The sequence below is a fragment of the Brassica oleracea genome, chromosome C3, assembly GCF_000695525.1.
Source record: "Brassica oleracea var. oleracea cultivar TO1000 chromosome C3, BOL, whole genome shotgun sequence".
NCBI classification, from domain to species: Eukaryota; Viridiplantae; Streptophyta; class Magnoliopsida; order Brassicales; family Brassicaceae; genus Brassica; species Brassica oleracea.
In genome coordinates, this window is record NC_027750.1 from 63,546,115 (window position 1) to 63,572,041 (window position 25,927).

General features: G+C 36.9%; 3 protein-coding genes across 3 annotated transcripts; 1 reads left to right on the forward strand and 2 right to left on the reverse strand.

The window, feature by feature from the left end:
* Positions 1 to 1,675: 1,675 nt before the first annotated feature.
* LOC106331216 lies at positions 1,676 to 2,071 on the reverse strand. Its single transcript, XM_013769534.1, has one exon. The coding sequence runs from the start codon at positions 2,069 to 2,071 to the stop codon at positions 1,676 to 1,678; it is 396 nt and encodes a 131-aa protein (XP_013624988.1).
* A 7,096-nt stretch (positions 2,072 to 9,167) lies between these two features.
* On the forward strand, positions 9,168 to 12,618 carry LOC106336194 (TPR repeat-containing thioredoxin TTL1). The gene is made up of 6 exons (XM_013774949.1): positions 9,168 to 10,287; positions 10,524 to 10,719; positions 10,957 to 11,141; positions 11,231 to 11,564; positions 11,635 to 11,946; positions 12,022 to 12,618. The coding sequence occupies exons 1-6, from the start codon at positions 9,464 to 9,466 to the stop codon at positions 12,172 to 12,174; spliced, it is 2,004 nt and encodes a 667-aa protein (XP_013630403.1). The 5' UTR covers positions 9,168 to 9,463; the 3' UTR covers positions 12,175 to 12,618.
* Positions 12,619 to 19,229: 6,611 nt separating this feature from the next.
* Positions 19,230 to 24,013, reverse strand: LOC106334995 (phosphoenolpyruvate carboxylase 1). The gene is made up of 10 exons (XM_013773407.1): positions 23,926 to 24,013; positions 23,590 to 23,774; positions 22,764 to 23,158; positions 22,607 to 22,691; positions 22,199 to 22,525; positions 22,030 to 22,120; positions 21,807 to 21,961; positions 20,734 to 21,732; positions 19,843 to 20,229; positions 19,230 to 19,761 (listed from the first exon to the last, which is right to left on the reverse strand). The coding sequence occupies exons 2-10, from the start codon at positions 23,755 to 23,757 to the stop codon at positions 19,474 to 19,476; spliced, it is 2,895 nt and encodes a 964-aa protein (XP_013628861.1). The 5' UTR covers positions 23,758 to 23,774; positions 23,926 to 24,013; the 3' UTR covers positions 19,230 to 19,473.
* Between the last annotated feature and the right edge of the window lie 1,914 nt (positions 24,014 to 25,927).

Genomic DNA, 25,927 nt, shown 5'->3' on the forward strand with positions numbered 1-25,927 from the left:
ACTTCTTTTCCAACGAGAGATTTGTTGACTGCAGCGTACCAATCTTTAAGCAAGAGGTAATTGAATTAGCTGAGCCTGACCCATACCCTTCCACCCTCTGCACACAGTGTCGTGAAAACCATCCTTCATACTCATTCTAGCATCAAAGCGAAACATACGTCTTGGAGCTTCCTTCTGAGAACCTATATAGGTAACAAGCGGTCTATGGTCTGTTCTCCAATCTCTAGAAACTCTGTCTCAGAAGCAGGGAAGGCTGTTAACCACTCCGAGTTGGCCATAGTTCTATCCAAACAGCACTGAACTTGGTGTTGACCCCTCTGACCAATCCAGGAAAACCGACTTCCAACAGAACTAAGATCATTAAGATCATTATTCTGAACCAAGGTCCTAAAATCTTGAAACGAAGCCTCAGGGCGAACTCTTCCTCCTATTTTCTCATGGTTACCCAAAATTTCATTAAAGTCTCCTAATAAGAGCCATGGTTGATTCCTTCTTCCTATTCCATTCCGATCAATTCTTTTCCATAATGATTGACGATATCCAGGGTTGGGGTGACCATACACAAAGGAAAAATAAAAAGAACCTTCATTGCAGTTGACAGTACAATCTACTAGATTAGGAGAATAACTTAAAACAGACAACTGAACATCTTGCTTCCAAAAGATAACCAAACCACCACTAGCACCTATCGGTGGAACATAAACATAATTTAAACAATTTATCTGTGTGCCCACATCTCTAATGTAATCATCATCTTGCTTTTTCTCTGAAAGGCACATTATGTCTGGGAGATACAACTTGTTGATCTCCTTAAGGCGTTGAACCGTCGAGTCAATGCCTAGCCCTCGACAGTTCCAACAGGTTGTCCTCATGGTGGTTGTGGTGTTTCAAGGCCCACCGCGCCTCTCAAAGTTGTAGTCGTCTCCTCTTCAGTTGTCACTGGTGTCGAGACTTCAACAAAAGCAGTACTGCTCTCTTTCTTCCTCTTAGAGCTTCTCCCTCCACTTGATTCCCCACATTCCATCCTAGAGAAGCATAGCTTGTTCTCTTCCACCTTATCCAGCCAAGCCTTCCTCTTAATAAGCTCACGACCATCATATCTTGTGCCAAAAGGATTGATTGGGTTGTACATCTCCTCAATATTGATCTCATCATAGTACATTGTGGGCATCGCATCTGAACTCCAAAGATCATCTTCAACATCAGCCTCCTCCATCAGTTTATCATCCTCTCAAATCTGAACTTCATCATTGGCGTCTGGCGCTTCACCATTACCCCCTTCTTGCTCCTCTTTATTGATTTCTTCAATGATCACACCATGATTGATACCACCATCATTCGGTAAAGCATGATCTCCACCATCATCATTATCGCTATCATCATCAGCACCATCTGGATTGAGACCACCATTTTGAATGAGACAGGCCCCTGCATCATGAGTAAGTCTGCCACAAACATCAAAGAACCCCTGAAGCCTCTCAAAAGTAAGACGCAGTAGTGTATTGACGCCCGCCGTGAACTGGAACTGTCTCTGAAAACGAAGTGGCTCATCTACGTTCCAGTTGACTCTAACTCTTGCATAGTCACACCTTGCTGCTACATCAGTCGAGTAATCAACATCCAGATACATACCCAATGCCCTCCCAATATGCATTACAATGTCTTGGCTCATGAATTAGAATGGGATTCCACGGATCTGAATCCTGAAAAGAATGAAGTTGAGCATCAGTGGATTGAAAGACGCAGTCCATCTCTCAATGATCAGCATACGATCAGCAAAAGCCCAAGGACCACGACGTAACACCATCTCCATGGACTCCTCTGAAGGAAAGACAAACTGGAACTGTCCACCCTCAATCATTCTCCCGTAAACGCCTTTATGTCCCCAGTTTCTGGGAAGAATTGCAATGATTGATCGAATGTTCTGTCTGTGAGGCATCACCGGTCTTCCAATTAGCACGAATCGATTCTCAGCCGCTGCTTCATTGACTACTTGCACCGGTAATTGAATTGGCGGATCCTCAGCCCCCAAATTGAGATTTTGCATGTCTATCTGTATATTATCCCCCATTTGGTGATTGACAAAGAGAATGAGATGATGAAAGTAGAGGAAGATGTTATGTAACCACAGGAGAACTCCAAGTTTCTTTAAATAGAGATCTTGTTGTGTCAGTTGCGCCAGATCGCCATCACGATTGAAAAGAAAAATCGTGGAGATAACCGTCAGATAATGGCTTCGTAGGGTCGCCCATGATCTACCATTAACGAGAGAATAGAAAGCCGTCGCCGGGAACGCGAGGGTTAATCGGAAAAGTCCGACTCTTTTTTCTTTCTAAAAGAGTTTGATGAAAGAGTTTGATCAGAAAAAAAAATGAGAAGCAGTGAAACGAACATTATCCTGACATGTCTAATGTTCATTGGTCCAGTGTGACAATGAGGCCATTGGTTTGTTACACGTCATCCTACCGATAGGAAAAGAAAAAAAAATTATTTTGGAGAAATCATTAACGGCGCGTAGTTGGTTGGCTAAATCGAGAACAATGTCCCATTTTGTAGTTTCATTGATGCGCTTTCTGTCGTTTTGATGCATATATAAAAACAGTGAAAATGGATTGATTCTTTTTGTACGTGGGTGCTTTGGCTTGACCATGTGCTGAATCTAAATAGCATTCATTATTAGTCTCTCAACTCTGAATAGATACATTTTCCATTCCAAATATAAAATTCTGTAAGTATTTAATAGTATTCGTGAAAATTATAAAAATAAATGTTCGTACGAATAATGAATACTTGAGGGAAGAAGATATGATGGAACAATTCTAATAGAGTGAGTGAAACCGTTCGGGATTTCTGAATTTACTTCGTGTTTTTGCATCTATATAGCTTCCTCTTTTGGATGATGTCTTAGTTTGGAACTTGCATTTTCTATTTTTGTTTTTGTTTTCTTTTTGCATTTCCTACTTTCGTTTTTTATTACATTATTGTGTGGATATGTATAAATGATAATATAAAATAATAAGAAATTTTTACCCTCTAAGACACATTATATCTTTGGAATAACACATTCAGACACTTGTGGCTGGAGGCACACATTATCTGTGTGGAATGTCTTATCTACCCCTCAAATACACTCTTTTCTAATTACTTTATGTGTCATTAAATAATAAAAATTTATAATTTGTAAATTCATTTCTTTTTCTCTCTCCCACTATCAATTTTCAGATCTACTTTTTCTCTTCCATCTTCTATCGGTTCTCTCTTTCCTAATCTTTTTATCTCTGCAAGTTTCCAATTTTCTTTAATTTTTGTCATCCTCTGTCACCATGACGAAATCGAAGAACTCAAAAAAAAAACGAAGATTACTCTGAAGATCTTGTTGTTGTTCTTTAAGTGCTTTCTGTTATAGCTTATGGAATCAATTCTAGAATAAATAGTTTCTCATCTTATTGAACATGACGAAAGTCTCGCAAGCGAGCTGAGGATACACCTTTAAATTTTGACTATTTTCAATTTGACCCCAACAAAACTTTGGAAGATTTTGAACTTTAAACTAGATCTCCCTCTATCTTACGTTCACACAAACATGTTCAAGGTGTATTTTTAGGATTGAATATCCAAATTTATATGCCCACACAAAACTGTACATATGAATTTATCCATATAATTCACTATTCTATGTTCGGGTACTACTATCTTTTCACATTTTTCATATTTTTTTTGTCCATGTCCATATTTTTTAACGACCAAACTTTTATTATCCATGTCCACACCTATTTGTTCACCAAAGTGGCTTACACAAAATACATGTACATAAAAACTACACGGTATGCATAAAGTACTTGTCCACAGATACTAAGAAATTATGTAAGATGATTAGGAATATAAGAACTTGTCCAAGAAAACACGTCCATGAAACTTAGTTCATGAAACCACATCCACGAAAATTTTAAAGAGATTTTCTATATTTTTTATCCATCCATATCCACATCTTTTTATGTTTACGTATTTTTCTTACATGTTCACAATTTTGCATCCACACTTCTTATGTCCATACATTTTTTTATATAATTGTTGAAATATATAAAATATATATATGAAAATGGATGTTAAAATATAGAGAAAAACAAATTACAATTTATTGTAATAATTATACTTTCTTCAAATGTCTTAAACTCTGAGAAAAAAACAAATAAAAACATAAGAACTTTGCAAAAAGAACAAAGAAAAAGTTGAGAAAAAATAAATAAAATAAAAAATGTAGTCATCCTCTAGTTTATCTTAACCAAGCGTGAGGGATACTGCTGTAAAACCACAAGGGGTGGAAGAAGACAATGTGTCCCTCAAGTGAGAAGTGTCTTATCTTGTCAAAAAAAGAGAACAATGTGTCTGATGATGTAAGGCACTCTAGAAGTGCCTGATATGGTTTTCGATTTTTTATTTTTTAAGTTAATAGAATATTTTAAAAAATAATAATGAAAAAGGAGACTACAAAAACAATCATTTAATTATAAAAACTGTACGTGTTAATATTGGATTCTGGGTGGTCAATGCCAGTGCGCAGAAGCGTAATCGCATCTATCTAACCGAAATAATCCCAGTGATAATGTGGACTCTGAGTCTCTGACGCCACTTTTGAAGGACAAGCGTCATCGTTGACCAAATCTACATTTGCTTTTACTATTATATTTTTATTTTAACCGGTACAAAAACACCAACTCTCTTCTTTCTTTCTCTTTTGAGAACAAAAACATTTACAAAATGTTGAAAAAAAAACATTTACAAAATTTACTTCTCCTAGTTTTCTAGTATCATACTTGATTTTTCTTTTGAAGTTGACTATTGTTGACCAAAAAAAAAGAAATTGACTATTGAAAAAATTAACTCAATCTAAAAATAAAACATATTAAAAAGCAAATTTAATTACAAATGAGAGCAAATGAAATTTTGAAGCATAACAGAAATGTAAAGTGATCAAAGCTTCAATAACTATCATAAAGATTACACAAGTCTAATTGCTGGGTAAGTATATCAGGGTTAAAATAATTTATCAGGATTCTCATATGCTTAAAAAACATAGTGAGAGGGTTCAGTTTTTGATTAATTTTATCAATTCTGTGGGCAAGGGAAAGAGACGAGTAACATGGCTTGTTGTGACATGTGTTATTGCGTTCACTCCATAGATAGATCACGATCTAGAAATGCAATCGGACCAGAGTAAAGTCAAATCTTGTTTCACCGAGGATGTAGCAGCGAATGGAATGTAATACTTAACATTTAGATTAAAAAAAGAATGGAATGTAATACAGTCCAGTCCAGATCAATTATGATGATATTTTGAAAATGTAAACACTCCACGTTTTATCGAAAGACAAAAAAAGAACACACCATAGGGTTTTGAATTAAGCCATATAAAACCAACAAGATGTTTATAATTTGAAATCATGGCGAATTAATATGGTTTTTTTACATGGTTGTATTAATCAAAATAAATTTACCCATATTATTTTGCTTTTCAAATTCCCTTTTTAACAATTAAAAAGAGTGTAGATTGCATATTACCACTTTTTTAGTTGTCATCAGTCATAGCCATAACAGCTATAGACAATGAACAATTCAAGATTTATAGGACACTTGCATTTAAATGAAATCTCGAAGCTGGATTCAAGATTCATAGAACACTTGCCCTGAGTACAACCAATAAAGATATATAGAAACACATTTTTCTCTATCCCTATAAAGTCGTTACTCAATAAATTCACCACCATTCCTTCAATTTTGACGACAGATTACTGTATAATACTCTATGTTAAATTAAGCCGTATGTACAGTACTAACCAAGTATGCAGCAGCAAATGAATTATTCATAACACTATAAAATTTAGTTTGACGTGTTACGCAAATGCCTCCTTTTAGTGAAAAGATGACATCAAGATTCATGTTTATCACTATTGAGGACTTTTGAGCCGGGCGAGACTAAATAACAACTATAAAAGAGAGGCTTTTGAATTAAGTTTTATTAGCTTTTCTTTCATTTTCTTTAAACAACCTAACTTGTTCCAAAAGAAACCACCATCTATTGTATACATGATGGCATATTTTCAAAGTATACGCACATAAAAACGTGTGTTTGGAAGCATATGAAGTATAACGCAAGATTTTGGTAAATTGGGCCAATATTCTCTATTATATGCTTAAACAAAATTTTAAGTAAGAAAACCCTTGTGTAAAAAAACACAAAATGTTATGTAGAAATACATAACATTGGGAATTATATGATTAAAGCATAGTTAAAAAAAATTGTTAGTCTATGTCGAAGACATTTTTCTGGGAGAGAGGAAGATGATGACATAATATTTATACGTTTGATAATTTCTTGTTGTAAAACAATTTTTGGATAAAAACATATAAAATTATGCAAATGTCGGCATACCAAACCCCACTTTACCACGCTCATATAAAATTATAACTTGTAAGAACATTTTTTATGGAACGTTCTCAAAAAGTATCTCAAGATTAAAAGGAAAAAGAATATGAATAGAATCAAAATATATTATCATTTGACTGTTTCATGAAAAATATGAAAACATTTTGTTATTTTCTAATTGGTTCAAATTTCCTTTTAATATTATAGTTTAACTATATGACTATGTTCTACTAAAATATTATATTAACTTGTGTGTTCCAAAAATTAAAATTTAATTTGTAATAAAGTATGTAACTGGCTTAAGAACAGTAGTTCAGTATATCGCTTAAAACCCTATTTTAAAAATATTATACCAAAGAAAATACTCTAACCGCTCCATTATCAACTAAGATATACTTTGGCATACATATAGTTGCTTTTGTTTATTGACATATACATATATGTTATATACACACTACACACTTTTAATGGTTCGATCTTCAATTACTTTGACATAAATGGTCGAATATAAAAAGCGGAAGCTCATATGTTTATAACAGAATCTGTTTCCAGCTGTTGAAAATTTGCAATGACTATATATATATATATATATATATATATCTTTGTCACAACGCAGTGCTATTATTTTCTGATTTTTTATCAGTGTATATATGTTATTGTTGGGCAAATCACATCTAATATTGCTGTCGTTTGGATAGTATAACTTCTAAAACTTAGTTAACTGATTTAATCTTTTAAAACTAGTTTTACTTCTTTCTCTCTTTTTTGTGCACCTAAACACTAGTTGTACAAACTGAAGCTATTAAGTTTACTTCAAATTCTGGTATACTAACATTCGGATCGACATTTGATCGTATTAATTAGATATAATGTTTACATTTGGGTGTATATGTAAACATGTAAATGTAAGCGTATAGTTGGGTATACGAAAGTGTGTTAAAAATATACTAATAAAGAATCAGAAATTACACTCTATAACCAATAGAGATGCCTTGCAAACTACGAGGTAACTTATTACACCGACGTGATTATTGATTGCTATCATACCCAAACCTATAATGCTTGTTAACTTTTTGCGGCAATATTTTTGTTAACACTATTTACAAAATAAATTGAACTAAAGAGTAAGTATAGTCTATACTTATTATATACTCCATCGTTTTATAAAATTACATATTATAGAGAAAAATTTTGTTTCAAAAAATCTATTTTTTTATTTTCAATAAATGTTTTATTAACTAATTGCAAACTTAAAAAAACTTAATTGTACTTATTGAATTTTTTATTGACTTAAAATTATGGAAAAAAAGATAATCACAAAAATTATGTAAATTTAATGTGTTTTATTAAAATACGTAAAAAATCTAAAATATGTAATATTTTGAAATGGAGAGAGCATGCGTGTGTGATTATCAGTGGCCAACATTTTGTTCAGAGTTGGTTAATTTTCTTTTTATAATGTGAGAATTCTAAACACTTTTTCTGTATCCGTCGGTAATGAGCGTTAATGTATTGGATGTATCAACTTCATATAAGCTTTCATTTGCGTGCTCTTATTCACCACTTTAATGTACTGGGAGGTTTTTTTGCCAGCAAGTAATAATCTTAAGTGGATTTTTCTGTGCGAAAGACTGGTATGATATGGAAGGCTCTGCTTTTTAATTTAATTTAATTGCTAATACAATGAACTTATGTAAACTAGTCAATAAAAACTTGTTTAAGTTGACTGACTTTCAACATTAAAACATGTTATCGGATTTTGTGTTAGTAGTATTAACTTCTTACAAGTAACCTTAAAGTGTCTTTATGTGCGTGTGACTGGTATGACATACTCTATTTTCATTTAGTTGCTATTGCTAATACATTGAACTTATTCATCCAATATACAAATGTACAAAAAGTGTTTTTATTGTAAAGAAAACAAGAAGCAGTTAAGAAGCTTAACTACGAGAAAATACGCAGTAGTATATAACACATATTTTTCTACTTCTATAATCAACTTCAAATTCACTTTACAAGAAGTAAACAAAAGCGTTTACGCGAAAATATATAAAACAATACTGTATCACATGCCTGCTCTCTACAATTGTCTTTTTAGGACAGAACACAATAGGTTGATCAAAAAAAAAAAAGGACACAACGCAATAGATTGTCTAAGAGCGTAGGCGTCACTTCCTATAAGCCGCGAGTTGGCTTTCTGGAATGTAAGCGTCAAAGTACAAAGAAAAATGAACAGTATCGAAGTAAGCAGATTTTGTAAGTATACTCATCTACAATATACATAGTTATATACTTAACTATCTTATAAAAATAATTTTTCTGATTAAACGATAAGGCGAAAAAATGGAAAGACTAAAGCAAAAATAAACACGTCTCGTGAAGCAGCAGGTGAAGAAGAAGTGTTATTTTGTACATTTAATATATAGTTATTTCCGAAATTTCTTATTCATCTTTATATCATAAATAAAAAAAGCTAGCAGAGGAAGTTACTTTACTCAAACAAATATTAAAAAGGTTATAAAATTTAGATTATTAGGAGTATTAATTAAAGATGATTTAATATATATATATATATGCTATTTCTGCTTATCCATAATTTAAAGGGTTCGTTAATTGAAAATATTACATCCAAGGTCCTGCCAAATTTAAATTTAGTAATACCTTTGCTTTCCGATTTTTAGTACAATAATTAATTTCTTTTCCTTGTCAAATGAAATAAATTAATATATAATATTCGGTCTGCATCTCCATCTTCACTCTTCTTCTTCTGTGAAGCTTCTCTCTTCTCTCTCTCTCTAGACACTCACATTCATTCTTTGCTTCACCCTTTTAAATCACGAGATCCCCATCTCTTTCACTTTCCCTTCCATGCCTTTGTTCATAGTATCTAATCCTCCTCCCTTCGTCTCCTTCTCCACTCTTCGCCGTCTCCATTAACGGCCATTTGAAACCTTACCGAGAAACGTCCGTTAGAGTTTCCTTCCATCATTCACTGATCTCGTTTTGATTTTTTTCTTAACCGGAAAATAAAATAAAAAAATGTCACCGTCAGGTAAACCGGTCCCTCCCCGTGATTCATTAACCTCCGAGATTAATAAACCGGATTTTCGCGAGCTAGATCTCGGTTCACCGGTTTCTCCGCTCCGTTCTCAGCCACGTGGACTCACCACAACCACAACAACAACAAGCAGCAGCAGCTCTAGCTCCTCCGGATCTGTAACTAGACATCCCCCGGTTATCGGAAGATCCGGTTCGGTTCGCGGTAGTCAATCCGGTTCGAGTAGTGGCAACCTGAGAACGAGTCAAGCCAGATCCGACTCGGTTACTTCCAACTCACAACCACTCGTCTCCTCTTCCACTCAAAGCTCCGCCACTTCTCCAGCTACGGCGGCGAATGTGCTTCCCACCGGAAACATCTGCCCCTCCGGGAAGATCCAACTCACCGGAATGACGCAGAGCCGCTCGAGAAGCGACGTTCTCGGATCCGGCACGGGAACGTACGGACACGGCAGCATAATGCGAGGCGGAGGAGGAAGCGGCGTATCTCCGGCGAAGCCTGTTGCTCCGGTGACCGTCGGTGGTTCCATCAGAAGCAGTCCCGCCGCGATGTTAGGTTCGGACGCAGAGGAAGTGAAGAGAGTAGGAAACGAGATGTATAGGAAAGGTTTGTTCGGCGAGGCTTTGAGGTTGTACGATAGGGCGATAGCTTTGTCGCCGGCCAACGCGGCTTACCGGAGCAACCGAGCCGCTGCGTTGACGGGTTTGGGTCGAGTCGGTGAAGCTGTGAAGGAGTGTGAAGAGGCTTTGAGATTGGATCCCAACTATGGAAGAGCTCATCAACGTTTGGCTTCATTGCTTATTAGGTAGTTTCTCGACGCTGTGAGGAGACAAATCTTTTGCTTTTTTTTATATGTTGTCTGAAACTTCAATGCAGTGTTCTAAATATTGGTCTAGGCGGCGACTAAGCGAGTTTTATTAAATGATTTTCTAAAAAAAATTGGTCTAGACATTGAAAAAATCAGTCTAGGCTTCAATGTTTGTTAGACAAAAGCTCTTGCCTTTCTGAAAAACTTCATGTGTCTTGTTTGATTGGTTGCAGATTAGGACAGGCTGATAGTGCAAGGAAGCATCTTTGTTTTCTTGGGAAACCATCAGATCCTATGGAACTGCAGAAGCTTGAAGCTGTTGAGAAACATATGAGCAAGTGCGCAGATGCGAGAAGGCTTGGTGATTGGAAAGCTGCTTTGATGGAAGTAGATGCAGCTATTGTCTCTGGAGCAGACTTTTCTCCACAGGTAAGAACTCAACTTATGTCGGATAATAGTCAGAACCGGAATCAAATGTTGCGTCTTAAACAGTGTTTTAAAAATCGGTCTAGATGGTGCGGCTATTCGGCTAATTGGATCTAAAACAAAATGATTTTTTAGATGATTTTCTTAGATTAATCGATCTAAGCACTAAAAAAGTTGGTCTAAACGTCCACCTAATCAATAACCTCATATAAAGCGCAAACATTGGTCTTAAAAATGCAGCTAGCTATGTGTAAAGTAGAAGCACTCTTGAAACTTCACCGGCTTGATGCTGCCCATTCAAAGCTATTAGAAGTTCCCAAAGTAGAGCCGTTTCCAGCATCTTGTTCTCAGTCTCGGTTCTCTGGTATGGCCTGTGAAGCTTATACGCATTTCGTCAAAGCTCAAGTCGAGATGGCTTTAGGAAGGTAAGATTCAAGAAAACAAATGTTAAATAAAACTATTAATATCAGTTTTTTTAGAAAAAGGTTAAAGAGCAGATGATGACTTCTTGCAGGTTTGAAAATGCAGTGATGGCTGCTGAGAAAGCTAGCAAATTAGATCCACGAAGCAACGAAGTTGCCATGTTACACAATACCGTTACATTGGTCGCTAGGGCTCGTGTTCGCGGTAACGATCTCTACAAATCAGAAAGATACACCGAAGCAAGCTCAGCTTACGCAGAAGGCCTTAGGCTTGACCCTTGCAACGCTATTCTATATTGTAACCGAGCAGCTTGTTGGTTCAAACTTGGAATGTGGGAACGCTCTATCGAAGATTGTAACCACGCGCTGCGGTTCCAGCCACGTTACACAAAGCCTCTTCTCCGTAGAGCTGCCTCAAATAGCAAGGTACACTAATCAAACTTTTAAATTTTGTTGTAAGCTTAAGGGATTGAGATTTTCTCTGTTTGAACTGTAGATGGAGACATGGGCGGCTGCAGTGAGTGATTACGAAGCGTTGAGAAAGGAACTGCCTCATGATAAGGAAGTTGCTGAATCTTTGTTTCATGCTCAAGTCGCGTTGAAGAAGTCTCGTGGAGAGGAAGTTTTGAATATGGAGTTCGGTGGTGAAGTTGAGGAAGTTTACAGCCGTGAACAGTTTAAAGCTGCCATGAATCTACCAGGAGTTTCGGTTATCCACTTCTCGACGGCCTCTGATCATCAATGCAAGCAGTTATCTCCGTTTGTGGACTCGTTATGTACTCGCTATCCTACTATACACTTCCTCAAGGTAAAGTTACATGAACATGTCATAATAACATAGGAAGAGATTGACTCTAATGTCTTACCTTGTTTTATTGGTTAGGTGGACATAGATAAATGTCAGTCTATAGGTAATGCAGAGAACGTGAGGGTTGTGCCGACAGTGAAGATATACAAGAACGGTACTCGTGTAAAGGAGATTGTCTGTCCAAACAAAGAAGTATTGGAGTACTCAGTGAGACACTATAGCAGTTAGTTAATACACTTTTAAATCCACTCTTTTTCACTCATTACCCTCAATAATCCCACTTAACATCATCACCAGGGAACCTCATTAGTGTAGAGTTTTCAGCTCTTTATGATTTGTTCATTCATTCCCCCCCTCTTCATTGCCCTGTGATGTGTTTCTTCTTCCATTCATTTTTCTCAGATTGAGATTTGCATTCGCTCCTCTTCGTCAGCCTTCACTTGTTTAGGTATTGACAAGTGTTTACTGGTTGGAGATTACTCTTGTGTACATAAGAGAAGTTTGTATGTGAGTGAAGCAGGGGGCTTTGCTAAAATGGGCAAAAGAGGAAGATTTGGATTCTTCATTTTTTTTTCTCTTTGTTACTCTTTAGAGCGTAGTGAACCATCTTGTCATTCCATTTCTCCTCTTTGTCACAACATTTTCATCAATAAAAAGATATAACTATTTTCATTTTCCTACAAAGTTGATGTTTTTTTTATGTTTTGTACATTCTATACAAATTCATGTACAACTAACTAAATCTAAAAATATTCTAGGAAAATATGAGTTTACTGAAATATGTATACCTTTATGATATAAAAATGAATTTAGATATAGTTTTATATTTATCATTAATTACTATTTCTTCTGTTTAAGTGTTCTTTTGGGTTTCTGCACACAGACTAAAAAACAATTAATTTTGTACATTTTCTATATAAAACACAATTACCTATACATTTAACTATATTTCAACCGTCTTTTGCTGTAAAAGATCATTATTATGAGTGTATAAAAGTATACCATAACTATCCCTTCCTCTTTCTCTCTCACAGTTATTATGTTCTCTTTGTATCTCTATCTTTACCATACTCATTTGTTTTTCTTTATATCTCTTTCTGTCTCAAACGCTCACTCCGTCTCTCTGCTCTTTCTGTCTCATTCATTTCGTCTATCTCTCTTATTTTAGTTTTAAACCATAAATTTGTAACTAGAGATTTTAGTTTAATTTTAGTAGATTAAATATGGAATTCTACTTTTAGATTATATGCAATCTAACTTTATCGATTTTGAGTTGTAATATTTAATATAATAATATTTGATTAAAATATTCAAAACAATTTTCTCAAATAAATGTATCTTTGCAATACATAGTAGTTGTATCATTCAAAATAATTTTCTCTAATAAATGTATCTTTGTAACTGATAACTTCAACTTCATACACATAAATTTTATTAGAACTTTATTTCATATATTTTTGTTCTTACAACCACATATAAACTGTTCGATGTCGTTTAGACAGAGCAGTTGGAAATGCGGACTGGCATGAGAGGTTTCCCCACTCTTCTGTTAAGTATATGAGGTTATGGGGATCGGACCATCGTCCGATTCTTGCAGATATACTCACAAAGCCAACGAGAAGGTCCAAGAAGTTTAAGTTTGATAAGAGATGGCTGGATAATGAAGAGCTGCGGCAAGTTATCCTTGAGGGCTGGAAGTCTCCTGATCTTCCTCCCAATGCGACTATCATGGAACATATTTCAAGTTGCAGGAAAGCTTTGAGTGAATGGAGGAGGCAAAATAATGTCAATTCGGCAAAACTAGTAGAGGACCTTAAAGAGAAAGTGGAAGGTTTGTATGCCGATGACAGTGCCACGACTGGTGAGATTGCAGCAGCCCTGAAGGAACTCTCGGAGGCCCTTAGATCAGAAGAAATGTTCTGGAAACAGAAGAGTCGGGTGTTTTGGCTGAGAGAAGGAGACAGGAATACAAAATTCTTTCATGCCTTGACAAAGCAACGAAGAGCAAGGAATAAGATCACGCAGCTTGTAGATGAGGATGGAAATATTGTTGAGGATGATGAGGGTCTAGTAGCCATTGCTACTAGCTATTTTAGGCAGATTTTTGAATCATCTGATCCGGAGGAAATTGAGGAGGCATTAGCTCATGTTCCAACGACGATCACTGGGGCTATGAATGATGACCTTACAGCTCCGGTCTCTGAATGGGAGATTAAATTAGCGCTTTTTGCCATGCATCCAGAGAAGGCCCCAGGACCAGATGGGATGACTGCGCTTTTCTATCAGAAATTCTGGGATATTGTGAAGGAGGATTTAACTCTTATGGTTAACAAATTCCTTTTTGAGGGAACGATGGCGAATGGACTAAATGATACAAATATATGTCTTATCCCGAAGGTAACGAAGCCCAATGCGATGACTCAGTTCAGGCCCATTAGTCTGTGCAATGTCAGCTACAAGATAATCTCTAAAGTCTTATGCCAGAGGTTAAAGAAAGTGCTTCCTGGTTTGATATCGGAAACCCAGTCAGCCTTTGTTGCTGGGAGACAGATTTCTGATAACGTCATGATTGCTCAGGAGATGTTTCACGCTCTGAGAACCAAACCAAGTGGGCGCAATAAAAGGATGGCCATCAAGACAGATATGAGCAAAGCATATGACAGGATGGAATGGTCCTTTATCGAAGCTGTTCTGCGTAAGATGGGATTCTCAGAGATCTGGACCAGCTGGGTCATGCGATGTATTACATCGGTAAAGTATAAGGTCCTTATGAATGGAGAGCCAAGAGGAAATATTACTCCAGGTAGAGGACTACGTCAAGGAGATCCTTTGTCTCCTTTCATTTTTATTCTATGCACGGAAGCGCTCGCTAGCCTTCTTAATCATGCAGAGAATCAAGGGAGGATAACGGGGATGCGTGTCACACGCGCGTGTCCGTCGGTATCCCACCTTCTCTTTGCTGATGATAGCCTTTTCTTCTGTAAGGCGGAGCCCCGTGAATGTGAAGAAATAATGAAAGTAGTCAGGAAATATGGTCATGCATCAGGTCAATGTATCAACTTTGATAAATCGTCCTTACTCTTCGGTAAGCAGATTAGTGTAATTGCTAGACAGGAGATAAAAGATGTGCTTGGGATACAGAATGAAGGAGGAATGGGAACTTATTTAGGCATTCCCGAAGACATAAGTGGTTCTAAATGCAAACTTTTTGCATTCCTGAAGGATAAGCTGATGCATAGAATGAATGGATGGACAGGTAGATGGCTTTCGAAAGGTGGAAAAGAAGTGTTGATTAAATCCATTCTGCTCGCTCTCCCGACATACGTCATGTCGACCTTCCTTCTCCCATTGGAGATATGTGAAAACTTAGCTAGTGCTATCGCTCAGTTTTGGTGGAGCTTGAATCCACCAAAAAGAGGGATACACTGGGCGAAATGGGACAAGGTTTGCTTATCCAGAGAAGAGGGAGGGATTGGTTTTCGCATGATCCATGAGTTTAATCTGGCATTGTTGGCAAAACAACTATGGAGATTAGTACAATTCCCTGATTCTCTGGTGGCCCGTGTGCTACGGGGGAGATATTATAGGCTGAGTTCTCCACTAAGAGTAAACGCTGCTACTGGCCCATCCTATGTGTGGACAAGCATTTCTGCTGCAAGGAATCTGCTATTATTGGGCATTCGACAGAAGATACACTCTGGATATGAGGTTAAGGTTTGGGAGGATCCATGGATTCCAACGAATCCCGCGAGGCCAGCTGCCCCAATGGCACCAGTGATGCATCCTAATATGCGAGTAAGCGATCTTATTAATCAGGAATCGAAGGATTGGGATGTGGGCTTACTGGAGAACTATGTTCATCCTGATGACATACCATTCATTAGGAGTTTGGCCATAAGCTCAACTCATCGTCGAGACTCTTACTGCTGGAACTTCACAAGGAATGGTCAGTACACGGTCAAGTCTGGATATTGGGTGGCTCAGAATTTATTGAATAAAACAGAGGAAAGGGAAGTTTTGGACCCAAGTATTACCAAGCTCCAAGCGGTTGCGTGGAAACTGAAGGCTCCTACGAAAATATGTCATCTTATATGGCAATTGTTAACTGGTCATGTGGCAGTAACAAGGAACCTGGTAAGACGCAATATGAGATGTGATAACTACTGCCCAAGATGTGGAGAAGCAGAGGAGACTGTCACACATGCAATTTTTGAATGCCCACCAGCTCTTCAAGTTTGGTCTTTAGCTTCAACTCCGACAAGCCCGAACATCTTTCCAGTATCAAGCATCTACACGAATATGGACTATCTCTTTTGGAGGAAAAATAGCATTATTGAGCCTGATCGTGATAGGGACCCTTATCCCTGGATAATATGGTACATTTGGAAGGCTAGGAATGAGAAACTCTTCAGGGGCATAGATCGAGATCCTTTGGAGTTAGTCCGACATGCGGAGAGCGAATGTCAAGCCTGGTTTGATGCTAATGATGTGGTACAACCTGTAACACAAGCTAATACAAATGAGGAGCCCCAAGCCATAAGCTTGGGAAATATTTGCTTGCTAGATGGATCTTGGACGTCTTCTGCTAACTTTAGTGGATGCGGATGGGCGTGGATGGATGGATCTGGGAATGCACAGCTTATGGGGACAAGGAATTTCCCTCGGCGTGAATCAGCTTTGCACTCGGAAGTAGAGGCACTGCGATGGGCGATGGAGAATATGCTGCAACATTCGAACTGCCAGAGCTTCGGGACAGATTGTAAGGAACTGATAGCAATGGTGAGGGAACCTCAGGCGTGGCCAAGCTTTGCGACGGAATTGGAGAGGATAGAGACGCTACAGATATGCTTTCCGGATTTTAAAATCGTTCACGTCCCACGGGCACGCAATCAAACGGCTGACTTTTTGGCTAAGACTGCTAGATCCTTCCATAGGGAGTTATGTTTTATTGGTTGTTCTATTCCGGTTTGGTTACCCAGGCCACCTCAAGTTTGAGTAATAGAATATCCTTTCGACGGAAAAAAAAAAAACTATATTTCAACCGATATAAAAATAAATTGCTGAATATTTTGGATTGAAAATCGAAATTTCTCTACAACATAAAACAGAATGAATATTTGACTGTTATTATAAACTTTCAACCAAAGAAAAAGGGAGATAGGTGACTGATTTAAAAGTTAATTTTTAAAAATACTTTAGTCGTTACCAACTACAAAAAGGAGATACGGATTTATTAGAGAATGATTTAGTTTGTTAATGCAAGCAACTTTAGCTAATGCTTTTGTTCTTAATGTGTTAGTTGCCCTGCCCTCTCTTCAAGGGATTGAAAAAAGAGAAGAGAATACAATATGCGCCATACAAATTACAAAGCTCCTTTTAACTAATTTTTAACTGATAAGTTGTTGTAAAGGGAAGATAATTATGAACATAACGCCCAACAATAAAGATAACTAGAAACCCAAAATTATTTTAAAAATAAAAAAAAAGTAGTAAGGTTATGGACTTTACGGTTGTTGGCCGGTGCTACTGCGCTGGCTATAGTCGGTGCCTTGTATTCGTCGTCCACTGACACGTATTTATCCTCTTTTGTTTTTGTTTTCTTTAGTGGATAATATTTTTGGTCGTCTTCATAAAATATCAGAAAAGCCTATTCATAAAATTTCTCATTTTCTTATAACATGATTATTTAGAGGTTCTTAGGACGAAGTTTTTAGTGAAATATAAGAATATGTCTTTTAATTTTTAACTAAAAAAATTAAGAATCGTCTTTTAAAACTCTTATTTAAGAGCCGATTCTTAGCTTTTTTATTTAAAAGTTAAGAGACGGGTTCTTATATTCAGCTAAGAACTCCACCTAGGCTTGTCCAATATGGTAAAACCGAACTATACCGAACCGAACCGAACCGAAATAGACAATATGGTATGGTTTTGGTATATACCATATAAACCGAATGGATATGATTTTATAAAAACCGCAGGATTTGGATATGGTTTGGTTTATAACCGATTAAACCGAATAAACCGAACAAAACCGATCAAAATTAAAAACATGTAAATATGTACATATTTTATAACGTCACATGAAAAATATATTTGTTATATAAGTTATTCTTTTGTTAATAATTATTACCATATTTTTATATACAGAATCATAATTTGAAAAACACTTAAAATATACTTAAATAACAATTCATCGTAACTGAAGATTTTTATTTTCTTAGTCTTCTTCTTTTAATCATTTTGTTTTCTTTTATCATTGATTAAATGAAGTGAAGGATATAAATTTGATAAGGTAATAACTAGAAAAAATTCTTCACAATTTTTTTCTTATTTATAAACGAACAGAGTTTCACTCGACGAAGCATGACTTTGATGAACACTGAATATGGAAGAGTGGAAACATTTTCTTTCATACTTTTCTTTTGTTTTTTATTTTTATTTTCAAAATTTCGAGTTTTGATTTTAATTCTAGATTTGATTATTTCTTTTGAAGGTATAAGCGTTTTTATTTTTTTGTTCTTTTATTTAAAAATATAATATATTTTTAATAAATAACTGCGATGATAATATGACTCTAAAATTTATATAATATGATCTCAAACTAAATAATTATGTTCTGGTATAAAACCGAATAAACCAAAAACCGACAGTATATAAACCGAACCGAACCGAAGTAAATATGGATTTAGAATGGTAGTTATATTTTACTAACCAAAATACCGAAAAACCGAAAAAACCGAACCGAAAACGAACCGATATCCGGATTGAACACCCCTCTCCACCTTAAAAATTCTCTGATAATCGTGCTCACCTTCAAAACCAGTGGAGGCGCGTGGGTTTACGTACACCGACTTTTCGAGTGTGGACTTTTTTACATTTGAGAGTAAAATCAAAAACGTACTTAATTACTTAACAGTTAATTACGCATAAAGCACGCTTTAGTAAAAAAACAGACACGTACAGTGTACACTATAATAAATTCCCCACAATAAATACAACCGTTGAGGCGTAACAGAATCAAAAAATGCAAGGCGTGTCTATAGACAAGACCCAAACACCATGTCGTTTTCTTGCACCACTACTTTCCTTCTTCAACGGCTTCTTTTCTCAAACATGTCGATCGTTTCTCGGGACCACATACACATACTCAGCCGACATGTATGTTATTGAGTCGAGACAAACGAAAGCATACGAGGCAGAAAAAAACTAAACCAAAATCTATTTATTATTATCCGGTTTAGAACAAACCAAACCGAAATCAAATACTAAAGAGGAAGGTTGAGTAAAAGACAAACAAACAAGAATGAGACTCCCTTGCTCTGTTTTGTTACATTCGATGAAAAAAAAAAACAGAGCATGTGTTCATAATCTCGAAAGAGTAATTCGTACTCAAAGATCAACACTTTGACGGTGGATTCACATAAACAAACCAATAAACCCAACCGCATAATTTATTATTTTTGAATCCGTAGATAAAAAAAAGCAGTGTGTGGAGAAACAGAGAGACTCATCTCTGTTTTTTTTTACTCAACCAGTGTTCTGTAGACCAGCAGCGACACCCTTCATGGTCAAGATGAGTGTATCTTCAAGTCCAGGCGCGTATTCGCTCGTCGGGTTAAGCTCGATGAGTTCCTTGCTCGATTCAGCGATCTCCTTAGAGATGTGAGGCCGTAGAGTCACATTGTAGCTCGGGTCACGGATCCTCTTCAGTGTGTAAGCTTGACAGACATTGAGTGTGGTGATGTAAGAGTTACGAAGTCTCAGTCTCTGCTTCAAGTAAGGATCGCCTTCAAGCAGATCCTTGTGCCCAGCAGTCTGCAAAACAAACAAAAGCGATTAGTTCTGAGTTTTATCACCAATCAAGAAAATCAAGAAAGCTCTGTTTTTGGTATTAACCTGGAGGACGAGTTTCTTGGTCTCTTCGAAGTTAGCTCTGAGTTTGTCACCAAAAGGCCAAAGCTCCTCTGAAACAAGAAGCTTATCGTACAAGGCAGCGATACCTGGATCTCCTTTAGCGAACACCATTTCGATTAGATCAATGGTGACTCTAAAGAAAGGCCAGTGTTGGTACATGTCCTGAAGCATGTGTAGGTTCTTGACGTCTTTCTCAACCACGTGCCTGATCGCTGCTCCGAATCCAAGCCACACAGGGAGATGGAATCTCGTTTGAGTCCAAGCAAAGATCCATGGAATGGCACGGAGAGACTCGATGCCGCCGCTTGGCTTCCTCTTCGAAGGCCTGCTTCCTATGTTCATACGACCATACTCTAGCTCCGGTGTGGCCTGCGTAGAGAAAAGATTATGAGTGAGGTGAAAGTGAACTCAAGAATCCAAGTCAACATGAAATATAGCCCTGCTGAACTGAACCGAACCAAAATCGAAACTTTCGGTTTTGTTCCGGTTTAGTTTCAAAAGCTTTTCAAAATACTTTTGGTTTTGGTTAGCTTGGTTTTCAAAATTAATTTCTTTTAAAAATATAAAATAAGCTAGTAATCCGAAACTATAATAAATAACCAGAATAATCAAGCCCTTTTACGAAAAGAAAAAAAAAACTAAAATAATCGAACCAAATTTAACCGAAAATTTCCAAGTTTTTTTATATTTTTTGTAAATCCCAAAATCTAACCGTAACAAAAGAAAAGTTACTTTCTGTAAATTGTAAAATTTTAAAAATAAAGCTAACCAAACCAAACTTCCGGTGGGATTGTGGCCCAACCGAACTAACCGAAACCAAAAATAACCGACCCAAATAAACCGAAACCACATGGCTAATGATGGAATACTTACAAGGCGGAAGTACTCGACAAAGCGAGGCTCTTGGAACACAACAGACCGGTACTCTTCGGTCGCAACAACCGCCATTTCATCTAGCAACTCGCGCCATTCCGGTTTAGGAGAAACCGGAGGACGCATCCCATGCTCAAGCGTTGCAGCAGTAAAACGCTGAAGCGTTCTAAAGCACAGATGCTCCTCTCCAAAAGACTGCTCAATGACTTCACCTTGAACCGTGACACGGAGCGAGCCGTTGATAGTATCCGGCGGCTGAGACAATATAGCAAGATGAGTCGGTCCGCCTCCTCTTCCAACAGTCCCACCACGGCCGTGAAACATCGTCAGCTTCACACCGTACTCTTTAGCAACCTTCACAAGCTCCTCTTGAGCTTTGTACAGCTGCCAAGCAGCAGAGAGACGACCAGCGTCTTTGCCTGAGTCTGAATAACCGATCATGACCTCTTGCTTACCGTTGATCCGGTTCTTGTACCAATCAACGGAGAAGAGCCTCGCAACCGCCGCAGGAGCCGCTTCCAGATCAGCTAGCTTCTCAAAGAGGGGGACAACTCTCAAAGGCCGTTTCACGTGACACTCGCGCTGCAAAAGCTCAACGGCTAACACATCAGAAGGAGCCGTCGCCATGGAGATGATGTAGGCACCGAAGCTGTCTGAAGGAAGCTCGGCTATGACATGGAAAGTGTCGAGAACGTCAGCGATCTCTTCGGTTTTAGGAAGGTCAGAACCGAAGAGAGGACGTTTGCCACTTAGCTCAGACAAAAGCCATTCTTGGCGGCGCTCTTCGGACCAATCTCTGTACGATCCGATCTCTAGATGCGTTGTGATAGCGTCCAGTACATCGGTGTGGCGGTCTGATTCTTGCCTTATGTCAAGGCGCACAAGAGAGAGTCCAAAGGTTGAGACTTGTCTCAAGAAATCAAGAAGGCTTCCGTCAGCTATTGGACGGTCACCACATGAGCATAGTGATCGGTAACAAAGCTCAAGCGGTTCCAAGAACTACACAACAACAAAAAATCGGTTTACATACTAAACCGGGAATCGAAGGAGTCTAAATTGCAATAAATGATTACCTCTTCCAAGTTGTTGAAAGTAGCTTCCTCGGGGACATCAGAGGTTCCATTGCTGAGCAGTTGACGAGCTCGTTCACGTGTGTGGTAAAGCTTGTCCCTTACGTCACCAAGAACCACACGGTATGGTTCGGTTGGTGGAATTGACTTCCAGAACTCTGCAAGACATGAATGATCAGTTCCATAAGACATAAACAGGTTCTCTAAGACAGGTTCCTTCTCGTACCAATGTAATGTTTTGCAGCGTCTTTCCTCCTGTTTACATGAAGTTCATCAGCACGGACGCGCAGCTCATCATTGCAACGCCACATAGACAGCTACAAAAGAAGTAGGACAAAATGAATCAATGGGATACATACTAGACTAAACCGGAAAAGAAAGAACCGAGAGCAAACCTCAAACATAAGATCTTCGATTTGGTTAAAGTACATAGTAGCAGCCATCATTCTAGCCAGCAAACACACATCTCTAGTGACTTCAGGTGTCACCCTTGGGTTACCATCACGGTCACCACCCATCCAAGAAGAGAACTGAATCAGTGGAGCGTTGTATGGGACACGCTCTTTGATACCGATGTTTTTGAGAGCAGTGTCTACACGGCGAAGAAACTTAGGAACACCTTTCCATATAGTTTCATGGAAGTAACTCATCCCAGCTCTCATCTCATCCTGAGGCGTTGGTGGTGTTCTTTTGATTTCATCTGTTCTGAATGCAGCTTGAATCTGACCAAAGAACCCAAATCAATACATTACATTTTCAGGATTGAATTAAAAAACAAAGTCATTATATGACAAAGCTTTTACCTCTCTCTGTAGAGCCTCATCAAGCTCTTGCTTGTCATCAGGAGTGATATCCTTAGCATAGAGCTGAGCCAGACAGTCTCTTATCCTGTAAGAAAGTCAACTTCAACACCAAAACATCGATCCAAAGCAAGCTCAGTTCAGTAACAAAACTACTAACCTCCCGTGTTTCTGAAGCAAAGATCTTCTCACGGACTGAGTAGGATGCGCAGTCAAAACCAAATCAACAGTCTGATTCTTGAGAGCATCAAAGATCTCTTCAGGAGACTTGTTGAGATCACCAACAAGCTTCTTGAAAGTCTCCTCGAGATCAGACTCGGTAGTAGCAGAGCTCTCATCAACGAAGTCACCTTTCTTCAGCTTCTTGATCCTACGACGGTAAGCAATCTGCACTTCCTCAGCCAGATTAGCCAAGTTGAGCATGTGGGAGAAGGCTTTAGCGATAACAATGGAGTCTCCTGGATCTAAGCTCGTGAGAACATTGCCTAGCTCCTCTAGCTTCTTTGGCTCATGCTTCCCTTCGTACTCTGCAGAGTGCTCATAGAGCTCTTGAACCTATACAAACAATAGAAGATCAAATCTTTAGCTAACCCATGATCGAGAAAATTGAAAAGTCAAAACCTTTGTTCATAAAATCATCATAGATGTAAATTTCATGATCTTTAGCCAAATGGGTTTAATTCAAACCCCAAAAGTTCAAACCTTTCTTCGTTTAAAACACTAATCTAACCCATGATCGAGATAATTGCAAAGTCAAACCTTTATTCATAAAATCAACATAGATGTAACTTTAATGATCTTTAGCCAAATGGGTTTATACTTTATAGTAACTCAACCCCCAAAAGTTTAAATCTTTGATCGTTTAAAACCCTAATCTAACCCATGATCGAGAGAAACTTGATAAAGTCAAAACCTTTTATTCATAAAACTCATCATAGATTTAACTTTAATGATCTTTAGCCAAATGGGTTATACATAAAACGTACAGTTTCACGAAGATCCTCGCCGTGCAACTCCTGGAGGATATCGAGGAACCGATCTAGAAGCAGAGCATCGTACTCGACAAGTTTGTCGTCTTCACTAACTTTGCCAGGAACCAACTGACGGAGATGGACATCCATCGATGCCATCTTCTCTAACTTCCCATGAGGCATGTTCGCTGTACTTCTCTCTGAATGAAACAACAAACAAAAAGCAAAATCAAATCGGGAATTTGATGGGACACAAGAGCAAAAGGAAGAGACTTTTTTTAGTCAATTGAGAGTGACCCAGATGAGAAAAGATCAGCAAGAGTAGATCTAGGGAGGGAATTAGACACTAACCAGTTTGGAACAAAAGACAGCTGTTGAGATCAGATCAGATCAGATCAGATTCCGTGAGATGAGTAAACGAGATAGTACAAGGCTTACGTATATATAGAGGGAGATTTTCTGTGATGATGGCTTTAATATTTTTATTTTATTTTAACTATTATTTCACTGAATAGTTTCTACAGAATATTCTAATCACAACCAGTGAAAGTCAAAAACTGATTTACTTACGAAAGCATTCGTATGGAAACAATTGACTCTGGAAATTTAAAGATTTTCTCGCTTTGTTTTTCTTTTTATGTCGGATTCGCGAATTTTTCTGTTTTAACTTTTGGCTAAAGAAAAATGAGATTTTAGGAGTGACTAAAATAAAGTAGTTGAGATGAAATGAAAAATAAAAAAAGATAGAGGGAAATAAATTGCCAATCATGATTTAACGAGTTTTTAAAGTTAAAACCAAAAAAAAATAAACATAAAAAATCTTATTTTCTAAAACATTAAATATATTGTTGCATAAATTTATTTATTTATTCATTTAGTTCCTACAGTTACAGTGTTACATTATTAGATACAACTAAATCAAATTATTCTACGAACTAAATTCTATAGCAAATTTTTATAATTACATCCTAATCAATCACTCTTAGTTATGTGTTACTTTAAATTCTTCTACAAAGGATACGAGGTTAATTATTGTGGAGGAAAAAAAATTATTCATGTTTTTCGGTTTAAAAAAAACATTATTCACAGTGATTTCTTACTCAATTATATATCTCCAGCTAATTGACAAAAAATAACTAAAACTGTAGTAACTATGATTTCTTACTCAAAAAATAAGAACAAAACTTAGGTGAACTTTTAGGATGATCCTTTAAATTCATATTCCTTTTTAATACCAATCAAAATCTCACTTAGATTAATAATAAAATCGATTAAATTTTATTAAAAAATCTAAAATAGTTGAACAAAAATAATGACGCAAATATTAATGACGCTAACACCACTACCTAAACCTTAAATCCTAAATTCTAAACCCTATTTCTAAACCCAAAACCCAAACTCTATACCTTAAACCCAAATCCTAAACCCTAAACCCAAACCGTAAACCCTAAATCTAAACCCTAGACCCTAAACTCAAACCCTAGATCTTAAACCCAAACATAGACTTTAAACACAAATCTTATACCCTAAAAGAACATCAACATTAAGCCAAACTTTTAGGGTATCGGATTTGGGCTTAGGGTCTAGAGTTTACGATTTGAATTTAGGGTCTAGAGATTGAGTTTGGATAAATGGTTTGAGTTTAGAGACTAGGGTTTGGGTTAAGGATTTAGAGTCTAGGATTTGGATTTAGGATTTGGATTTAGAGTTTACGGTTTGGGTTTAGGGTCTAGAATTTGGGTTAGAATATAGGGTTTGGGTTTAGGGTTTACGGTTTAGGTTTAGGGTTTAGGATTGGGGTTTAAGGTATAGGGTTTGCGTTTAGGATTTAGAGTTTGAGTTTAATATTTAGGATTTAGGGTTTAGATTTAGGGTTTAGTTGGTGACGTTAACGTCATTAAAATTGGCGTTATTTTTTTTTCTAATTATTTCAGATTTTTTTTTTAAAAAAATATTTTATTATTATTTTATGTAGTATTTTGATTGATAATAAGCGATGGTTTCCCTACAGTGAACCTAATTTTTGTTCAAGCAAATAACGGGTAAATAGCATGCGTGCGCGAAGATTGATGATGAATCTCTAAAGTGTGAACCTAACTTCAACTTTAAGCGATTAGGTTGATAATTTTTTTATTTTATCTTATATTACCAGGATTTAATATTTAACCGACCGTCGACAACTTTTGGTTTTATTTAACAGTCTAATTTTCCACTATACTTAAATTAGCACTAATATGAACAGTAATAACAATGTAGACAATATTAGATACTAATTTCCCACAAGAAAATATCTGAGATAACTTACAAAAGATATAGAAACATATACTGATTTTGAATTTAAAATTGTTGCAGC